General features: G+C 36.6%; 2 protein-coding genes and 1 long non-coding RNA gene across 8 annotated transcripts in view; 1 reads left to right on the forward strand and 2 right to left on the reverse strand.

The window, feature by feature from the left end:
* The window catches only part of uspl1 (ubiquitin specific peptidase like 1), a 42,655-nt gene extending 23,993 nt beyond the window's left edge, over positions 1–18,662 (reverse strand). Inside the window, exons 1-6 of one of the 6 annotated variants that reach the window (XM_083569056.1) lie at positions 18,537–18,662; positions 15,953–16,100; positions 15,558–15,680; positions 11,278–11,902; positions 11,079–11,189; positions 3,512–3,641 (exon numbers count right to left, since the gene is read on the reverse strand). In XM_083569056.1, the coding sequence (XP_083425182.1) occupies positions 3,512–3,641; positions 11,079–11,189; positions 11,278–11,902; positions 15,558–15,680; positions 15,953–16,075 (1,112 nt within the window). In that variant the 5' untranslated portion in view covers positions 16,076–16,100; positions 18,537–18,662. Of the gene's footprint in view, positions 1–3,511; positions 3,642–11,078; positions 11,190–11,277; positions 11,903–15,557; positions 15,681–15,778; positions 16,101–16,511; positions 16,630–18,524 lie in introns of those variants that run through there. The other 5 variants (XM_083569058.1, XM_083569055.1, XM_083569057.1 and 2 more) reach the window with 5 other exon arrangements.
* LOC310741419 overlaps positions 1–20,000 on the reverse strand; it is a 355,923-nt gene that overhangs the window by 109,555 nt on the left and 226,368 nt on the right. The gene's annotated exons all lie outside the window — the stretch shown is intronic.
* Positions 1–20,000, forward strand: part of LOC310741310 (uncharacterized protein) — a 180,113-nt gene that overhangs the window by 90,689 nt on the left and 69,424 nt on the right. The window lies entirely within an intron of this gene.

The raw sequence follows: 20,000 nt of genomic DNA on the forward strand, positions 1-20,000 counted from the left end.
CTGGAGATCCTGTGTGGAGGTGAGATAATGTTCCAGAATGACAAATCACCACTTGTAACCACATCTGGCCTGTCTGGGCTAGATGGAAGCCTCTCCTCAGTGCAAAACCCATGGAAGCCCACATAGTTTGCCATGTGTAGAATGTGTAGAACAAGATTCTCTGGTCTGATGAAACCAAGATTTAAATGTCTGGCCTCAATTCTAAAATGTTATGTCTGGAGTAATTCAGGCACCGCTCATCTGCCCAAAACCACCCCAAAAGTAAAGCTGTGGGGGTGTTTTTTCTGCAGCAGGGACTTAGCAACTGGTCAAGGTTGAGGGAAACTGAAGAGTAAAGATATATCCTTATTAAAAGTACCTCAGTCTGGGGCAAAGGTTCACCTTCTGACATGACAACTACCCTAAGCACACAGCAAAGACAATACTAAAGTGGCTTAGGGTGGCTTAAAATAATTCTAGAATTCTGGTTTCATTTTGCCATTATGAAGTACTGAGTATAGATTAGTGAGATAAAAATCAATTTAAGAGATTGTAGTATCAGGCTGCAACATAAAATAGAAAAAAGTGAAGGTGGTCAATATTTTGCAAATGCACTGTATATAGCAATACCTGAGTGAACTTTTGGTCTATTACCACATGATACCTCAAATAGTGAAGACAACAGCAGGGTGCTTCTTTTACAAAGCACCACATTTGTGAAACAGCATTCTAATTAGTGTTCAGCGCTTTTGTGAATATTTTTTTCTTATGTAAAGGAGCAGATCTGTTAAAATTATGGTTATAGAGTAGTTTGGTGAACTGGGATCTTTAAATGCCATGTGCTGTTTGTTTTGACGCATAAGATGGATGGATTTGCACACTTCAGATAAACATTTAAAACACAGACAGCAAAACGGTATATATATATATATATATATAGTACACTACAATCCATCAGTCCACTTTACTGGACAGCCTGTATGCCAGGGCACTGTAGCCACAGCTGTGTCTCAGGGGATGTACAGTTCTGAGACTGAGCTTGAATGCTATTTGTCAGAGCCTATCATTGAAAAAAGGGACATGCCTCTGCAGTGATGGCAGAAAAATGTAACAGATTTAAAACGCTTGCATATCCAGCCAAGAAATTCCTGTGCCCCCACCATCCACTGAGCCTAGTGTAAGAGTGTAAAGTTTAGTGGGCATGCTTTATGATGCCAAGAGTAGCCAACTCACTGGACACCATGCACACCAGCTACAGTGAGGAAAATAAGTATTTGAACACCCTGCTATTTTGCTAGTTCTCCCACTTAGAAATCATGGAGGGGTCTGAAATTGTCATCGTAGGTGCATGTCCACTGTGAGAGACATAAATCCAGAAATCACAATGTATGATTTTTTAACTATTTATTTGTATGATACAGCTGCAAATTAGTATTTAAACACCTGAGAAAGTCAATGTTAATATTTGGTACAGTAGCCTTTGTTTGCAATAACAGAGGTCAAACGTTTCCTGTAGTTTTTCACCAGGTTTGCACACACTGCAGGAGGGATTTCGGCCCACTCCTCCAAACAGATCTTCTCTAGATCAGTCAGGTTTCTGGCCTGTCGCTGAGAAACACGGAGTTTCAGCTCCCACCAAAGATTCTCTATTGGGTTTAGGTCTGGAGACTGGCTAGGCCACGCCAGAACCTTGATATGCTTCTTACAGAGCCACTTCTTGGTTATCCTGGCTGTGTGCTTCGGGTCATTGTCATGTTGAAAGACCCAGCCTCGGCCCATCTTTAATGCTCTAACTGAGGGAAGGAGGTTGTTCCCCAAAATCTCGCAATACTTGGCCCCGGTCATCCTCTCCTTAATACAGTGCAGTCGCCCTGTCCCATGTGCAGAAAAACACCCCCAAAGCATGATGCTACCACCCCCATGCTTCACAGTAGGGATGGTGTTCTTGGGATGGTACTCATCATTCTTCTTCCTCCAAACACGTTTAGTGGAATTATGACCCAAAAGTTCTATTTTGGTCTCATCTGACCACATGACTTTCTCCCATGACTCCTCTGGATCATCCAAATGGTCATTGGCAAACTTAAGGCGTGCCTGGTTTAAGCAGGGGAACCTTCCGTGCCATGCATGATTTTAAACCATGACGTCTTAGTGTATTACCAACAGTAACCTTGGAAACGGTGGTCCCAGCTCTTTTCAGGTCATTGACTAGCTCCTCCCGTGTAGTTCTGGGCTGATTTCTCACCTTCCTTAGGATCATTGAGACCCCACGAGGTGAGATCTTGCATGGAGCCCCAGTCCGAGGGAGATTGACAGTCATGTTTAGCTTCTTCCATTTTCTAATGATTGCTCCAACAGTGGACCTTTTTTCACCAAGCTGTTTGGCAATTTCCCCGTAGCCCTTTCCAGCCTTGTGGAGGTGTACAATTTTGTCTCTAGTGTCTTTGGACAGCTCTTTGGTCTTGGCCATGTTAGTAGTTGGATTCTTACTGATTGTATGGGGTGGACAGGTGTCTTTATGCAGCTAACTACCTCAAACAGGTGCATCTAATTTAGGATAATAAATGTAGTGGAGGTGGACATTTTAAAGGCAGACTAACAGGTCTTTGATGGTCAAAATTCTAGCTGATAGACAGGTGTTCGAATACTTATTTGCAGCTGTATCATACAAATAAATATTTTAAAAATCATATTGTGATTTCTGGATTTTTTTTTTTAGATTATATCTCTCACAGTGGACATGCACCTATGATAATTTTAGACCCCTCCATGATTTCTAAGTGGGAGAACTTGCAAAATAGCAGGGTGTTTAAATACTTATTTTCCTCACTGTATACTTTTTCCATTATAAAAAGGCTTCTTAAATTTTAATATTAAAATAGAACTAGAACTGGACTATGTTATACTTGAATCGTTTGCAGTATAGTTGTGTTTCCCCTGTGTCACAATTTCAGATATTGTTATTTGAAGTGTCTTTTGTATTCATTTTGGATCTAACTTTTTATTTATTTGGAGTGTTACACAAGGTTTCAGTATGAATTGAGACTTATTTTCCTCAATATTTATTAATATAATTAATACTTTTAAATAATTACAATTTCATATTTATTTCATTTAACACATTTTCATAATTCTGTACTTTTATTTTTTTTTAGAATTAACTTTCGTACTATTTTACAGAGTGTTTGTTTTTAATTCAGTATCCATTTGAAAAACTATCAGTTGATTAATTAATTGGTTATCGGCAAGTTCAATCCAAAGAATTGGTAAAATCCACTATTGGTCGACCTCTATTCACTCACCGGTCATAATGTTGCCTGGTCAGTGTAATACTTCAGGTTATTCTTTTTGACATATTTTGCAAAGTTTGAACAAATCTGGATTTGTCACTACAGTATATGTGGTGGAGAAAAGACATTTCAGCAAAAAGCTGCATCAAAAAATTTGAAAGAAAATGGACTAAACCTGCTGGAAGAAAAAAACAACACCACAGAAATAAAATAAACAATTATAACAGTATTAAATAAACTACCTTGAGTTGAAATTGTATCCACAGCATGTGCATCTAAATTCCCACTGACCAGTATGCTGGAAAAGACCATTAGCCCAGTCATCTGACCCTAGTAGAAGAGGGAGGGCAAAGACAGGCATCTCCATCTGACCTGCAGAGCAATAATATTACATTATTACTTTTTACTTAAAATCAGTGCAATAGTTCAAAAAGCAAATGTGATCAGCCAGTTAGGCAAATTTTGTTAATCTCTAAAAAAAAAACATGGAAGCTAAACCATAAACAAATGCAAACAGCAAAATCTAAGAAAGGATACATAAATTGCACCAAATCACTGAAAAAAACCCCAAACATTCTAACTCAAATTAAAACTAAGCAACCTTCACATGCTGATCATCTGCATGACATGAAAATGTAGTCTTCAAAAGTATTAGTGTTATCTTTCTTAATTTTTTAATTTTCTATATAATGAAGACATTTTTTCTTTGAGACCGACAGATCCGATTTCAGCTTTAATTTGACAATATTTCTATCTATATTTGTTAATAACTTTTTGGTTTTTTTGTTTGAACCCACCAATTTCTCAAGAGATTAACAATACTAGACTCCTCTATGAATTGCAACCTTATTGTGGTGAAAGGGAGCCTGGACTATCCCCTATAGCCTGCACTCAAACGCACATCACCACTACTTCATACTACCTATTTGCAAATACAAATATTTAAAATTGCACATCTTGCACAGCTGCAATTTACTACCCTATTTTTACACCTACTAAACCTTTTACATCTGACTCTGTGGATTCATACACACTGCATATTTTATTCCTGTTATTATTTGCAACCATATTTAATATCTGTTGGCATTTTATATTTTTATTTAAATAAAATCATTATTTTTATTATATTGTCAATCCTATTTGATCCCACTATTATAATGGAAATTTCTCAATCTTATTTTTACTCTGCAAGTTTTTGCATTTTACCTATTTATGGAGGGAGATAAGCATTTGCTATTATGAACGAGAGGGTCCCGTCCCTATGGCTTTAAGTTTAGGGACAGGTTTAAGATTAGACACCAAACACCAGTTCATTTCAGGGTTACTCAGCCTTTCAGAGAATCCATGCTGAGGTGCTAAAATGTGCCCCTACAGTAGATTCCATAGTTCTTCTGGGAGACGTTATGATTTATGTGTGTTATGACGGTTTAACAGAGTAGTAATTTGGAAAACTGCTTGCTTGATTAGTTTTGCTATTACCGTAATTTCCGGACTATAAAGCGCACCCATATATAAGCCGCAAAGATTGACAAAGATTTTTATTTTTAACATAAATAAGCCACACCTGTGTATAAGCCTAAGTGTCTACACTGAAACTAATGAACTTTACACAGGCTTTAACAAAAAGACACTAAATGCAATATGTTGCGCTTCTATTAGAAGCATAGCGGTATTTCGGGAATAGCCTGCCACTGCATTCTTTTGGTATTACTGCGTGTCCTTTTTATTATCTGATGCTCATTTCTAAGTTTTTTTTTGACTAACCCATAACGCTGTTGCCAAGAAAAAAAAAAAAAAAAAACACGAGTTTTGGAAACCTGTCTGTGCTTATATGATTTTTGTTGCAACTGGAGTTTTAGTAAGCTATCCCTTGACCCAGACTCAACGCGTTACAACGGCTTGTATCTAAACATTACCCGGCCAAGTAAGTCATTGTTCACGGTCTTCCTCCTTCCTTTCACTACAGTGGTACCTTGACCTACGAGTGCATTAATGTACGAGTTTTCCGAGTTTGACGAGTGGTCACACTGTCGATTTTTTTTGTTGAGGTACGAGCTTAAGGTACGAGCTTGAGACGCTGCTAGATGGCGAAGCAAAACCAGAAAAATAAATGTATTTTCCAATTTAATAACATGAAACATAAAAACGGGGTGTCATTTTTGAGGGTTGGAACGGATTAATGACATTAAGTATTTTCAATATGGAAAACTGATTTGATGTGCGAGCAAATTGAGATACGAGCTCGTCCACGGAACGAATTAAACTCGTAGGTCAAGGTACCACTGTATTTCTCTCAGGAGTTTCTCTTTTGTCATCGTCGTTCGCCACCGGTGGAAGGTTTTTCTCCCGATGCCGTGCAGCTCAGAACACAGGTGAAGTGTGTTTTTTCGTTTCCGTTCGGAAATTTCATTGGTCTAATGTTATGTCGCTCAGTTTTTTGGCTTGAAGTTTGTGAAACAGGGAAAAACCCAGGAAAAAAATCCATATATTAGCCGCTTCGTTGTTTAAGCCGCGGGGTTTAAAACGTGGGAAAAAAGTAGCGGCTTATAGTCCGAAAAATACCGTAGATTTTTGTGTTATTCAGGACTTGCCCATAACAAATACCACGTATGAACATAAAGGTGTTTATTATTACACTTTTTATTAGAACACCCTAGGCCATAGTACAATCATCGACTGAGTAGTTTAATTAGGTTTGTAACTGTAGATTCTTGACACTCTGAAAATAGGGGACCTGAGCTGTCAATTGATCATTCTCTAGCTTCTCTTGCATACTATAGGTGGCCATTTTGAACCATGAAAAACAGGGGTGTGCCTGTTTAGGGGGTAATCTCTGAAACCATACATAGCAAGTGCTTAAAATACCCCCAAAGCAGCTAAGAGGTATTGGCAAGACAAGTGGAGTTTGCCAGTGGCAGAAGAAAACATTATGGAAAAAGTCTACGGGATGAAATATTATATCAGATCAGCAATTACAAAGTTTTATTCCTATTCAAAAAAGTGAATTAATTTCACATATTTCCGCATCAAGTTTGTGTACTAAATCTTTAACTACATTTGTTCAACCAAAAGCAAACAAACCTCCTCACTCAATTAAATTCTTCCCTTCACACAGAATATGCACCTAAATTCAAGTGAATAATTATAGAACCCCTGATTAAAAAAAAAAAAAATGATTTCAATTCCTGTCAGCTGTCCAGCTATAGGCCAATCTTCTTCTTCTCCTTCTTTCGGCTGCTACCGTTACTGTTCGCCACAGCGGATCATCCGTCTCCATACTACTCTGTCCTCTACATCTGCCTCTTTCAAACAAACTACCTGCATGTCTTCCTTCACCACGTCTATCCTGGTGGATCCATCCTTAGCATTTTTTCACCGATATACCCCATGTCCCTCCTCTGCAAATCGCCAAAACATCGCAATCGGGCCTCTCTTACTTTGTCCTTAAAGCGTCCTACATGTGCTTTCCCTCTAAAAAAAAGCGTTTCTAATCCTGTCCATCCTCATCACTACCAATAAAAAAAAATAAAAAATCTGCTACCTCCAGCTCCAGCTTCTGTCTTTTGGTCAATACAACTGTCTCTAAACCATACAACATAGCATCCTATAAACATTCCCTTTTACTCTTGCAGATACCCTTCTACCACAAATCACTCCTGCCACTCTTCTTCACCCACTCCACCCTGCCTGCACTCTTTTCTTCACTTCTCTAACACACTTCCCACTACTTTGCACTGTTGACCCCTGGTACCTAAACTCATACACCTTCATACCCTCTATCCCTTCAACCGCACCACTCCACTGCCCTCCCCCTCATTTACACACACACACACACACACACACACACACACACACACACACACACACACACACACACACACACAGTCTTACTCCTACTGACTTTCATTCCCCTTCTCACCAGTGCATACCTCCACCCCTCCAGGCTCTTCTCAACCTGCTCCCTACTCTCATCATAAATCGCAATATCATCTGCAAACATCATAGTCCACATAGACTCCTGTCTGACCTCGTCCGTCAACCTGTCCATCACCACTGCAAACAGAAAAGAGCTCAGAGCCTTGATGCAATCCAACCTCCACCTTAAACCTGTCGTTAATACTGCACACTTTACTGCGGTCACACTGTTAAAATGAGATGTTACACAGTGGTAAACATAGACCTGTCTTAGCTTTTTAGGATGTGTTGCAGCCATCAAATCCAAAATTACCTTATTTTTGCCTTACAATGCTAGATTTCAGTTTAAACATTTTATGTTTTCTATGCTCTATTATGGATAAAATATGGGTTTATAAGATTTGCCAGTCTTCTATTTACATTTTACATATTCTCCCAACATTTTTGGAACTAGGATTGCACAGAAAACTATTAATTCAAGTTATTTGAACTGGACTGAGAATCTCCACAGGAACTGCAAGTTATTGCTGCTAAAGGTGGTTCTATAAGCTATTAATTATAAAGTGTACTTAGTTTTTCCACACATGGTTTCTCTATTTTGACTGGATTTTTGTAATACTAAATAACGACAAAGTATATGCTCTAGAAAGACTTTCAAGAGTGTACTGAGCAGAAGCATTACTGCTGGGTTTGGGAACTGTGACCGGACTGTGTAAGAGTTTTTCTACAAGCAATCAGACTCATAGACAACGTTGTTATCGTGTGGTATCCTATTGTATACAATATATACACAAATTATAGAAACACAAACTCAAAACTTTATTAGGTACACCTACTTATTCATGCAGTTATCTAAAACATACAATAGGGTAGAACATGCATAAAATACTGAACATACATGCCAGCAAATATGGCCAATGCTCGATCAACCATCAAGGGTAATGAATATGTCCTCTCAGTGGCACAATGAAAAGTTTGAGAAGTCTGTCTGGGCCTTTAGACACTAGACCAAGTGCAATGTGACCAGTTCCCTAAAATAAATTACACCTGTCTACATGCTACTGTCCCAAAAAAAACTCTTCCTGAAATCTCTATTTATATCAAATCTGCAGATATTAAAGATTGGACCGCTATACTGGTAAATATTAAAACCCAAATGGTCATCTAGAAATCATTTGCAAGAAAATAAAACTAACATAAGTGGGATTTAGGTTCTGTTCTAGTGATTTATTTGATTACCATACAGTCAGTCCCCGACCTACGAACGCTCGACTTACAAAATTCTGAGATACGAACACATCAATATATATTCAAGAAAACTTTCAAAATACACGCACACTATTCAGATTTGACAACGCCGCAAACAGAGGAAGAAGAACGACGAATGGCAGGCATGCACTGTGGGACCAAGAGCAATACCTCTTTCTTCTGTGCAAAGTCCTCGTTGAGAGAAGACGTTTTCCGTACAGTATTCGTATAGTGTGTTGTGATTTTTGCGTTGTGATTTTAGTGTTTGTTAATTCCTTACCATGGCAGAAAACCGCAAAAGTTGTGCTCGATCTTTTATATTAGCTTTATATTAAATCAGATGCTCTCCCACTGAATCGGACTGCACCACATCATCAATATGGATGAGGTTCCTCTGATGTTTGACCTGCCGCTCACTAGGACTGTCAATAGCAAATGCGAATCATTAATCACGCTGAAAACAACCGGGCATGAAAAAACGACCGGGCATGAAAAAACGCACTTCACCCGAGTTCTGAGCTGCACAGCATTGGGAGAAAAGCTTCACCGATGGTGATTGTTAAACACACGACGATGCCAAAAGAAAAACTCCCGAGAGAAATTGTTTTTCTTTGTAGGCTACTGTTTAGATACAAGCCGTGTTACAGGCACTGTCTTTCGTTAAAGCCTGTATAAAGTTCATTTGTTTCAGTGTAGACACTGCGGCTTATAGACAGGTGCGGCTTATTTATGTTCAAAATAAAAATCTTTGTCAAATTTAGTGGGTGCGGCTTATATTTGGGTGCGCTTAATAGTCCGGAAATTACGGTATATATTTTTTATAGGTGCAACTACTAATCGATAAAATAGATAATTGATAATGAAACTAGTCAACGATTGCCATGATTGATTACTTGGGCTGCTCAAGTTACGGGTTAGCATGACGGCAAGATAACAGCCACCTGCAAAAATGGCTGACAGTGCAGGGCATTGTCGAGCATTTTATATTAAACACAAAAAGACAAAACTGTACCTGGAAGTTATGCAAAGCTGAGCGGTATGGAAGTACCACAGTGATGCCCAAGAAAATAGAATGCAAATAGAAAACACACTGATGTCACGGATGAAGGTGAAATTTCAGCATTGTAAGCCTCTTTATTTGAAAACGGTATAGTTTAATGTAGTGCCATTGTGTACACTGTTTGCAAACTTCGGGACAGTCGCACTTGATCTGTTCTGTCGTGACTCGTGAGCATCAGATTGTGCAATCAGCTTACTCGAGACATAATGATAGATTCAAATAAAATAGTTAGAGCAAATAATAAATCTAAACGAAGCAGATAGCAGCAGTAAATGATTACATTTTTAGTCACTGTTGTGGTTTTCAGCGAATGCTTATGCATTTGTACACCAATGCATATTTTTTCCTTTTTTATTTTTTAAATTAAGCCTGTTAGCATGCTGCATTTCTCTGGTCCATTTTTTTTATTTTTTATAATATTTGTCTACCACAACAGTTAACGTATGTGTTTTCAAATGATTTACTGCAGCTTTACTACGTTCAAATGCTTGTTTTCAATGTTTGTATATTTAATTTATGCATATATCATTTAATTATTATACAAAATCTTATATCTTCACAAAAAACAAATTTTTTAAATATGGTTGTCAATTTGGCATTTGCAATTATTATTAAAACCAATACAAATGTTGATCGACACAATTTACACCTTGCATAATTTTTTTTGTTTGTTTTTTATACAATAGAAACAACCAGCATGAGTATATTTATTCAAAGGAGAAATCCCTCACACACTACTTTATTCCGACCGGCGACTCCCATTCAGATCGGCTCCTGAGCAACCGTGAGCTGCTCAAAACGCTAGTTTTAACATTTCTAATCAAGGTTTCTCTCATTTAAATTGTCGAATAATTAAGTGTTATGGAGTGAAATAGTGTTATTTATTCATTTAAATCGATTTCGTAAGTGTTCTTTGGGTTTTTACCGGGAATATATATATATATATATATATATATATATATATATATATATATATATATATATATATATATATATATATATTCCCAGTAAAAACCCAAAGAACACTATACGAAATATATATATGAAATATATATATGGCAATGAAGTGCACTAAATAGGTTTAGTTTTAACAGATATTCTCTCTCTTTCATTTGAGTTAAACATGCCCCTGCGGTACCAGTGACCACTTTGATCACCATCACTGCACACCACATCATTTAGCTGTAATAAATTGACATTCAGTGCCACCCAGATGAGGATGGGTTCCCTCTTGAGTCTAGTTGCTTTCAAGATTTCTTCCTTATGCCATCTAAGCGAGTTTTTCCTTGCAACATTCGTCCACGGCTTGCTCATTAAGTACTAACTTACACTAATAAAGAAACAATCTTATAAATTCTTTTTTACCAGAAATTGCAATTTCAGCAATATTTTTTTTTTCTTAAAAGAAAAATTTCTTTTTCATTTTAAGACACCTGTCTTATTTTCTCTTGTATATTTTGTATTGCTATTTAATAAAGAAAAATAACTTTTTATCCTCGATTACTCAATTAATCGAATGGAAAAATTGGTAAAATACTTGATAGCTAAGACCTACTTTGAATACAGTACAAAAATAGTTTTCTTACCCAATTCACACTGGAGCATTGGCTTGAGAAACTGGAAGGCAGACAATCGGAGAGCTTCTAGCTCTTGCTCTACTTTTCGGAGGTCACCAGAAGGCACTCGTACAATGTTATCTGTTGGAAATAAAATATATAAGTGTGTACAACTACCAGATGGGCTAATTTTCTTCCCCAAAAAACATTTTTATATAAGTTTACTAACCTTGACACTGTTGTTCCTTGGCTTTAATATATGCATATGATGTCTCGTATGCTGCACACAAGTTCTTCACAGTATAATTTGTGCAGGGGGATTTGTCAGCCAAGCATACATTCTCACATGAAGTTTCTCGAAGTACTCTGGCGTATACAAGCGCCACAAGCAACGAATCTAACCAGCACAAATTTTCTTTATTTTTCCAGAATAAATGCTGCTGCGTAGGTGCCACCTGTATTAAATGTTGCACAGTTAGACCCATTGGTAGTTCCACCGATGTTTTGCCCCTAATGCTAGATACAGGATACTTGACTTCAGAAAATCCTGATTCCCCACTAGTGGCATAAAAGATCTCAGTACTGGTGTCAGCATTCTCAATCTCCTGCTGCTTCTTGTGATCATTAAATAATTGTCTCTTTAGAATGGACACACTGCAGTCACCAACATCCACATTCTGGCATTTCACATCAGACACAATATCCAGATCTTTTTTCCAATGCTTGGGGGATGGATCTGGACCTCTAGACTCTGATGAGAGATCAAACTTTCTCTTGCATTTTATTATGTCTTGAGGTGAAGAAATGATGGCACGAATATTGTCCAGTGGTCCACTTACTAAAGGGAAAAGGCACTGGATATTCAGGCAAAAAATACAGAATGTTAATACAAATACAATGCTATAGAATTATAAGCTTATTTGCAATGCTATTTAAAGTGTAATATAATTATGTTTATCTATTTGCTGTTATTTACTGGGAGCTGAGCCATCAATAGATCCTGGATTCTAAAATCATGAGACTGGAGTAGAACCACAAATGTCTCTAAGCATAGGACAGACCACAATGTGGTACACCATTTAATCTGTTTTAATTGATCATTGCTTAGACCAAGATGTTGCAGATGTATTGCCAAACAAACTTTACAGATGGCCATTAAAAAAGAAAATAAAGAATGCGATGGAATGTGATACAGTGTTAGAGTTATAAACAAGCAAGTGGCCCTCTATGAATTCTGTGGATTTACATATCAGGACATAAAAGAATATATGGTCCTTAGCAGGTCTTAAAATTAGACAAAATATAGCACCAAATGAACAAGGTTCCCTGGAGGTCTAGTGGTTAGGATGCGGCGCTCTCACTGCTGCGGCCCGGGTTCGGGAACCAACCCCAGCCATTAGGGTTGCACAAGCCAGTGCACTCTTAGTGCCGGTCCCAAGCACAGATTAATGGGGAGGGTTGAGTTAGGAAGGGTATCCAGCGTAAAAACATGCGCTAAATTAAACATGCGGATGATCCGCTGTGGCGACCCCTAATGGGAGAAGCCGAAAGAACGTTTTTATAGCACCAAATGAACACCATGACCTATTACACAGTTATTACAATAATTAAGCTAACATTAAGAAAACACATGAAAAACTGAGCACTGCTTCCTTAAGAATTAAACGGCAGCAGCTATGTGGTGCTAATCAAATGCCATTGATTAAGTGATCAAGTGTGACCACCTTTAAAAAAAGCCCAAGATTTAGCAATTTGTTGGTCTGAATCAGTCAAGTGTGTGATAACACAATACTAAGGAGAAATACACATCAGCAAAGATCATAAAGAAGCAATTGTTGCTGTCCATCACTCTGGGAATGTTTGTTTACAAGTGGATTACGTTCAAGAATATTGCCAACCTTCACAAGAGTAAACATCCCAGCAACTTCATCCCCAAGGTAGTCTGTGCAATGCTGAGATATTGCAAAAAAAACCCCAAGAGTTACACCTCAGACTCTACAGGTCTTAGTTTGCAAGTTACAAGTAAAATTTCATAATAGAACAATAAGAAAAATACTGAACAATTATGGTATATTTGGAAGGATTGCCAGGAGAAAATTTGGTTTGTAAATTTGCATCTGAACGAGCCCAATTCTGGAAAAATGTCTTTTGAAAGTGGAGATGTTTAGCAATAATGCAGTCCCACATTTAGCAAAAACAAAACACAGCATATAAGCACATACACCTCAGTCAAGCATGGTTGTGAAGGGTTGTTTGGGCTTGTTTTGCCATAGAACTTATACCTATAGAAGTTAGAAGGATCTCTTTGTGCATTGAGTTAGTCATGAACTCCTCTGCAAAATTCCTCTGCAAAAAGACTAAAAAAAAAAAAAAACAAAGAAAGAAATGCTGGGACAGGACTAAGTGTCTGATAGTGACAAAAACATAAATTTTTTATTTTTTTTAATTTTATAAATTACCATATTTTCCGGACTATAAGCTGCTACTTTTTTCCCCCCACTCTTTGAACCCCGAGGCTTAAACAATGAAGCGGCTAATTTATGGACTTTTCCTGGGTTTTTCCCGATTTCACAAGCTTAAAGCCAAAAAAAACTGAGCCCCATAAGATTAGACCAATGAAATTGCCGAACGGGTTAAGGAGAACAAATGAAACTCTTTATATTAAATAAAATGTGCTCCCACTGAATCGAGCCACACCACGTCATAATTATGGATGAGGTTCCTCTGACGTTTGACCTGCCGCTCAGGCCGACTGGCAACAGGAAATGCGAATCATTCGTCACACTGAAAACAACCGGGCATGAAAAAACGCACTTCACCTGTGCTCTGAGCTGCACGGAATCGGAAAAAACTGTGTAAAGGTTATTAGTTTCAACCTGCGGCTTATAGACAGGTGCGGCGTATGTCCAAAATAAAAATCTTTGTAAAATTCAGTGGGTGCGGCTTATATTCGGGTGCGCTTAATAGTCCGGAAATTACGGTATACAATATTTTGCTAAGTTTGTTATTCGCGGGTAGTGTAAGTACTACCATGGACAGCAGACTCCTAAAGGGGGGGAACTTTTCCATAGCAGTGACAGATTAATATTTTCCAATAAGTTTAAATAGGTTTTTACCTTTTATGGACATTTATTTTTTTACCTTCATTAAGCCTTTTTTTTTTTTTTTTTTTTTATAAAAGTGTGCCTCATCTTTTGAGTCAAATTCTTACATTCATTAGATACATAATCAGTCAATTAGAATAATAAGACATCTTGGCTGTTACCAAGTAAATTTCAATCAGTATCAACATAATTCATCTTTGCAATGCAGAGGAAACAGAAGCTGCATCTGAAGTGGCATTTAGATGTATTTACACACTGTTTAATGCAGCTCAGAGGGACATGTAATGCTTTAACCAGAGGTTACAAATGCATAAATAAGACTTTGATATTTATGTTTTGATTAAAAATTGAATACTGATATTTGAGATTATTTACATAAGAAGATACTATAAATGTGAAATTAAAAACGCCGGTAAATCACTGTTAAGTGAGTCATTGCGATTGAATGAATCAATTGTTAAAGAACTCTGTTCAATTGCAATGACTCACTCACTATTGCACAGAGACGCCAAGCAGTGCTGTGTCTTTGTTTGGAATTATTTTTGTTGGTGAAACATAGCAAAAACAGGCAAAGTGGGGTCTAAAACCCAAGTCTCTTAATATTAACTTGTTTATTGAACTGTTGTATAAAATCAGTTTAACATTTGCAATCATGCTGAAATTTTGAGAAAGCAAATGGCACTTTGTGATATTAATTAACTATAGGATATTAATTAACTATATGATGTACACATTTTCTGAACACACCTTGAATTTTGTGATCATTTAAAATTCTAATTTTACAGACTGAATCATGCAGTAAAAAAGTGCACATGCATGAGTCTAACCTACTAGACTTCATTGTGTAATGTATACATGCTCAATGTATATATATACTCTGTAGGTGTTTTGCTTGGGCTTTGCCATATACTCGATAATGTCAAATCACACATTGTCAAAACAACAATTATGATATTATAGACTATATATATCATACACCCCTAAGCAGAACTTAAAAAGATAAAAAGAAAATTATTACTTGCAGCGATTGCTGCTAAAGGTGGTTTTACAAGCTATTGAATCACAAGGTATACATACTTAGTTTTTCACGTGAGAGTTCTCTTTTTTTGGCTCAGCATTTGTAAAAATAAATAACATGCTGTAACATCAAGAGTTTTTATTTGAGGTCGTATTTACCTAATTTTAAGGCCCAACAAAAACCAGATTTTTATTATCTCCTGATATGTAAAACCATAGAAGAGGGTTTTAATAATAGGTGTAGGCAAATATTTTGTATTTTTTAAATGGGCTACTACTGAAGAATTAAGGTTTAATCTAACTGAAATCAAAAATCTACATTTTCCATCATAATAATAAATATGTTCGTTTAAGAAAACATTTAGTAATAATATATGATGTGACTTACCAGGGGACTAGTACAGAGTGTAATGGACTCTTTCAAGTTCACTGCATATGAGCGAAGATCATTTATCTGTCCTTTCGCAGAACACCAAGGGCAAGCCGCACTTACCATTCCTCTATTCTCAGTCTTAAGAACACAACATATAAAAAAATACAGTTAAAACATTTAAGCATCATCACCAAGGCACAGCTTTTGGTAAAAGCAAATTAGATTTATCACCACACCTGGTCCATAATTTAACTTTTCAGTTACTTTCACCTTTTACAAAGATTTCCTTATTGTCACAATTTTTAAGTGATTTGAGTAGGAATGGTTTGTCCAATTTAAGGTTATAACTTGTACAGATTGGATTATAGCTTTGCACATGTGACAGCCGGGGAGAACAGAGCACAACTGACATTTCCCAAATACCCTGCCAGCGCTGGGCTGGACAGACTTAGATCACAGCTTTCACCGTTCATTGACCCTTCACTCCATTCACTGTTATTCATCACTTTGCTCCATGAACTCAGCATCAGCATGTAGCTATGATCATCTGCTCTTTCCCTAAAACAAGAAAAAATATTATATTAAACATTTTAATTTAGGAGGAAATTAATTCTTTTGTAAGCATCCATGAATTGTCAATGAAAGGAGAACATTTTAAATATAGTAAAAGAAAAAAAACAAACAGTTTAAGTGCAATTACAAGATTTCTTTTGGAACTAAAATATACAATATCGCCAAAGAGATTTGTACATCTGACTATCTATCGGAGGGATTAGAGGATAACTGAAAAGCTGTCTGTAACAAGTGTTTTAAGGTAGGTGAGTGCTAGTTCATATTTAGCTTTGTAGGCAAGTCCAGTCTTGTTTAAGGACTAAAAAAGCCTTCAGATGGCCAGAGTAAGTAAAAAATAATTATTAATCCTTCTGATTGGAAACGTGAGTGGAAAAGAACACGATTGTCCATATTTACCCTAGGGTTGCAAACAGTGACAAAGGGTAAGACATGAGGAGTGTACAAGATCCTGACATGGGGATGAATCATCGGGATGAACAGAAGTTTGTCAGGATTATTTCAGATGATGAACTGCAGTCCCATCTGCAAAATTCTCTAAAAAGAAATGTGCCTGAGGGATGGAAGGAGTGTTTCACCCAAATAGCAATGGTATGGAAACCCATGTGACTATATGATTTCACCAAGAGCATGGAGGGAGAACAGAAAAGGACTAAGTACTCAGCCTTGGGGGATATCAGTGCAGAGACTGTGCTGAGCAGATAAGGACCCTCTCCATGTCATCTAATATAGGATGGCAAGTAGGAAACAAACCAGTGCCATGGTGTGTCCAAATACCAAGACACTTAACTATGAACAAGAGAGTCTTGTGGTTGACTGAAAAATGCTTCTGAAAAGTCATAGAGGCTGAGCAGAATGGAGCTTCCCAGGTACTATCAAAAGGACAGTTTCTCCAGTAGAATTTACCACTGGAATAAAACTGGGCTGGTTAGGATATTAGAGGTTGCTCTGTGACAGAGAGAGAAAAAGATTTTAGGATTTTAGTAAAAAGTGATACCTATACTGCTTTCTTCCACAACAGTTCTGTTGAACCAAGATAATGATTTTTTTTTACTTGGCCATTAAAAAAAACAATAACTTACATTAAAAATTATTGTGTGATTATGGTAAATGTCTTGTTTTTCACCAACATATATCATGACATTTTCCTCCAGAATTTGCTGGAAGGATTCAAAACTCGTACAATCTTATCAATGATGTCACACCATCCTAGTGCAGATAGGGTAAAGTTATGCTGCTTTGCAGTGATTTCCTTTGAATAAACACAACATTTCTCATTTAATCCAAAAGTTATATTTTTTTCCACAGCTTTCAGTCTTGACCAGGTGACATGATGTCAGAATTTAATTAGAGGCAGCAATGTTCTTTTTGGAGAATTGTTACTTTCTCATTGCAACCCTGCCATTCACACCACTGTTGTTCTCATGAACATTAGCCATTGAGAGATGACTTCAGTTGGTAAGACTGAAGGTTCCTTAGAAATCACTTTAGTCCATTATCTGTGTCACAGTGAAATACAAACTCTTGAGGGTTTTTTTTTTTTTTTTACTGTTTTTTGCCTGATGAGTAGCAACAATGTAGTTTTTCTGAGCTCTTTACATGTTGCTTTGTTCCTTTGTTTCACAATCATGTTGTGAAGATCAAATTAAACGATACATCTGTTATTAGCCAATAATTTGTCAGGACATAAATGTAAACTTTGTCATTTATGCATTTAGTAAAATTTCAATATTATATATGCAAAAATAAATAAATCATGCAAAACCGATGAGTGGCCAGACTCATCTGAGCTGACAGTGACTGCTGTCTGAATTAACAGAATGAATTCTGAATCATATGGTGCAATACTTTCTACTCAGATTTCATTAAAAGAAAGAAATTAAAGGTCCTTGAATTATGTGTCAGTCCCCCAACCTCAACACAACTGGGAATCCTTTTCAATAATGGAAGACAAAACAGACACAATGTGTTTTTTCACCTTGCAGAGGAACCCAAAAGCAAGCAGAAATTAAAGGCAGCTGCAGTAAATGCAAAGAATCACAAGGAAAGAAATTCAGCATTTCTTTCTTATAATGTTCCTGGACTTGCATTTAAGTATACATAATTATGTTAGTTTGTTCAATATTTCGAGCTTCTCAAAAGTAAAATTAAAAGTACACAATCACATCCTGATTGCACCATCCTAAAATTATTTTGGTTGTGTATAGAACTATTATTGTCTCTATCACAATTACATTTGGGAAGTTAATACTATTCAGCAAAATTTATAAAGCAAATAGGGGCCCATAGGGGCGATATTACAACAAGCTAAGCTAGTAACTATATTGATTGACCAGCACTTCCTAGAAATTGCAATATTCAAATTCGATATAATATAACTAACTGCATTAATTCGAAAGAAAGGGTACATACCTTTAAACTTACCAGGACAATATCGAGATTAAAACCGGTATTTATTGAAGACATCTCGCTGCCAGACCTAGCACGCCTGCATCTCAGTCCTCCATGTGTACGCAGCCCCTGACGTAGAGTCAACGTTATACTTCCGGTCTTTAGCGACGTTAGACAGAGGGGGAAAATATGAAAGCAAAATAACGCCACCACGCGGATTTCACATGTAAAACCTAAACAATATTTGGTAAAATGGTAACTGATTTAAATTGAACAATGCAGGGTCTAATTATTGGCATTTTAATCCAGTTTCCGTTTTTTTTTCTTTTTCATTTTCAGTTTTTTATTCTCATCGCTTTGCTTTTGCGTTTGCGTTTCACCGAATTAAGCGCTTACGTGCAGTAGTTAAGTTTGTGTGATCAAGATGTTCTATTACTTGGACATAAAATCTAAAATGTGTGTGCAATACGTACACTTCTGTTCATGTGACGTTTGACGATGCAGCTGCTTCCTTTCGGCCCCTGCTGCTTCTGCTCTCCCACCGTCACTATATGCTCTCAAAACCATGTTTGCATTAGTTTTCTTTAAAAAGAAAAAATAAAGAAAAAATAAAATCTCATTTGAGTCGGAGAATTTTTCTCTATACTCAAATGTCTAACCACATAAATTGTGGTTATAGTAATCATAGGACAAATATGTTAACTTAATAATAACAACAACAACAACAACAATAATAATAATAATAATAATAATAATAATAATAATAATAATAACAATAACAATAATAATTGTTGTTGTTATTTTTATTACGGCAAAATTAAGATAGACTATATAAAACTCAGTTCATTCTGCTGTTTTCAATTCATGAATAGGTCATTCATTATGCAACTAAAACAATTTGCTATTGAATTCAACTTCAACAGACATAAGGGGAGTTTTTCCTTGCCACAGTCGCCAGTCGCCACCGGCTTGCTCATCAGGGACAAACTTACTCATAAAGAACATATTCATTTTTAATCACCGCATTATCTGTGTAAAGCTGCTTTGAGACAATGTTCATTGTTAAAAGCGCTATACAAATAAAAATGAATTGAATTGAATTGAATAAGGGAAGAAAATATTAATTTAGTAATTTATTTAATGTCTTGAGTGTGCAAAAATTGTTTTCTTTCTGAAAAATATTTAAGTACTATTAATTTATTATGAGGTACTATGAAATATTATGAAAGAACTTCATGTAAGATTACATCTAATTTACTGGCCTAATTTACTGGCCCCTTAAAGATTTTATGCATGCTATGCCATGCTTTAGCAAATTTTAGATGTTTAAAAACAGCAGTGGTTCATACACAGCAATTACTTTAATCCACACAAATTATTTAAACCACCATTGCCTAATATGCTAAAACTGATCTAAGAAGATGAAGACAGGAGAGTAAAGCAGGGTGGCAGATTTATTTAATTCAATATTTGCTATCACACAAGAGTGCTCCCTAC

This window comes from Silurus aristotelis (assembly GCF_946808225.1).
Source record: "Silurus aristotelis genome assembly, chromosome: 18".
Taxonomy (NCBI): Eukaryota; Metazoa; Chordata; class Actinopteri; order Siluriformes; family Siluridae; genus Silurus; species Silurus aristotelis.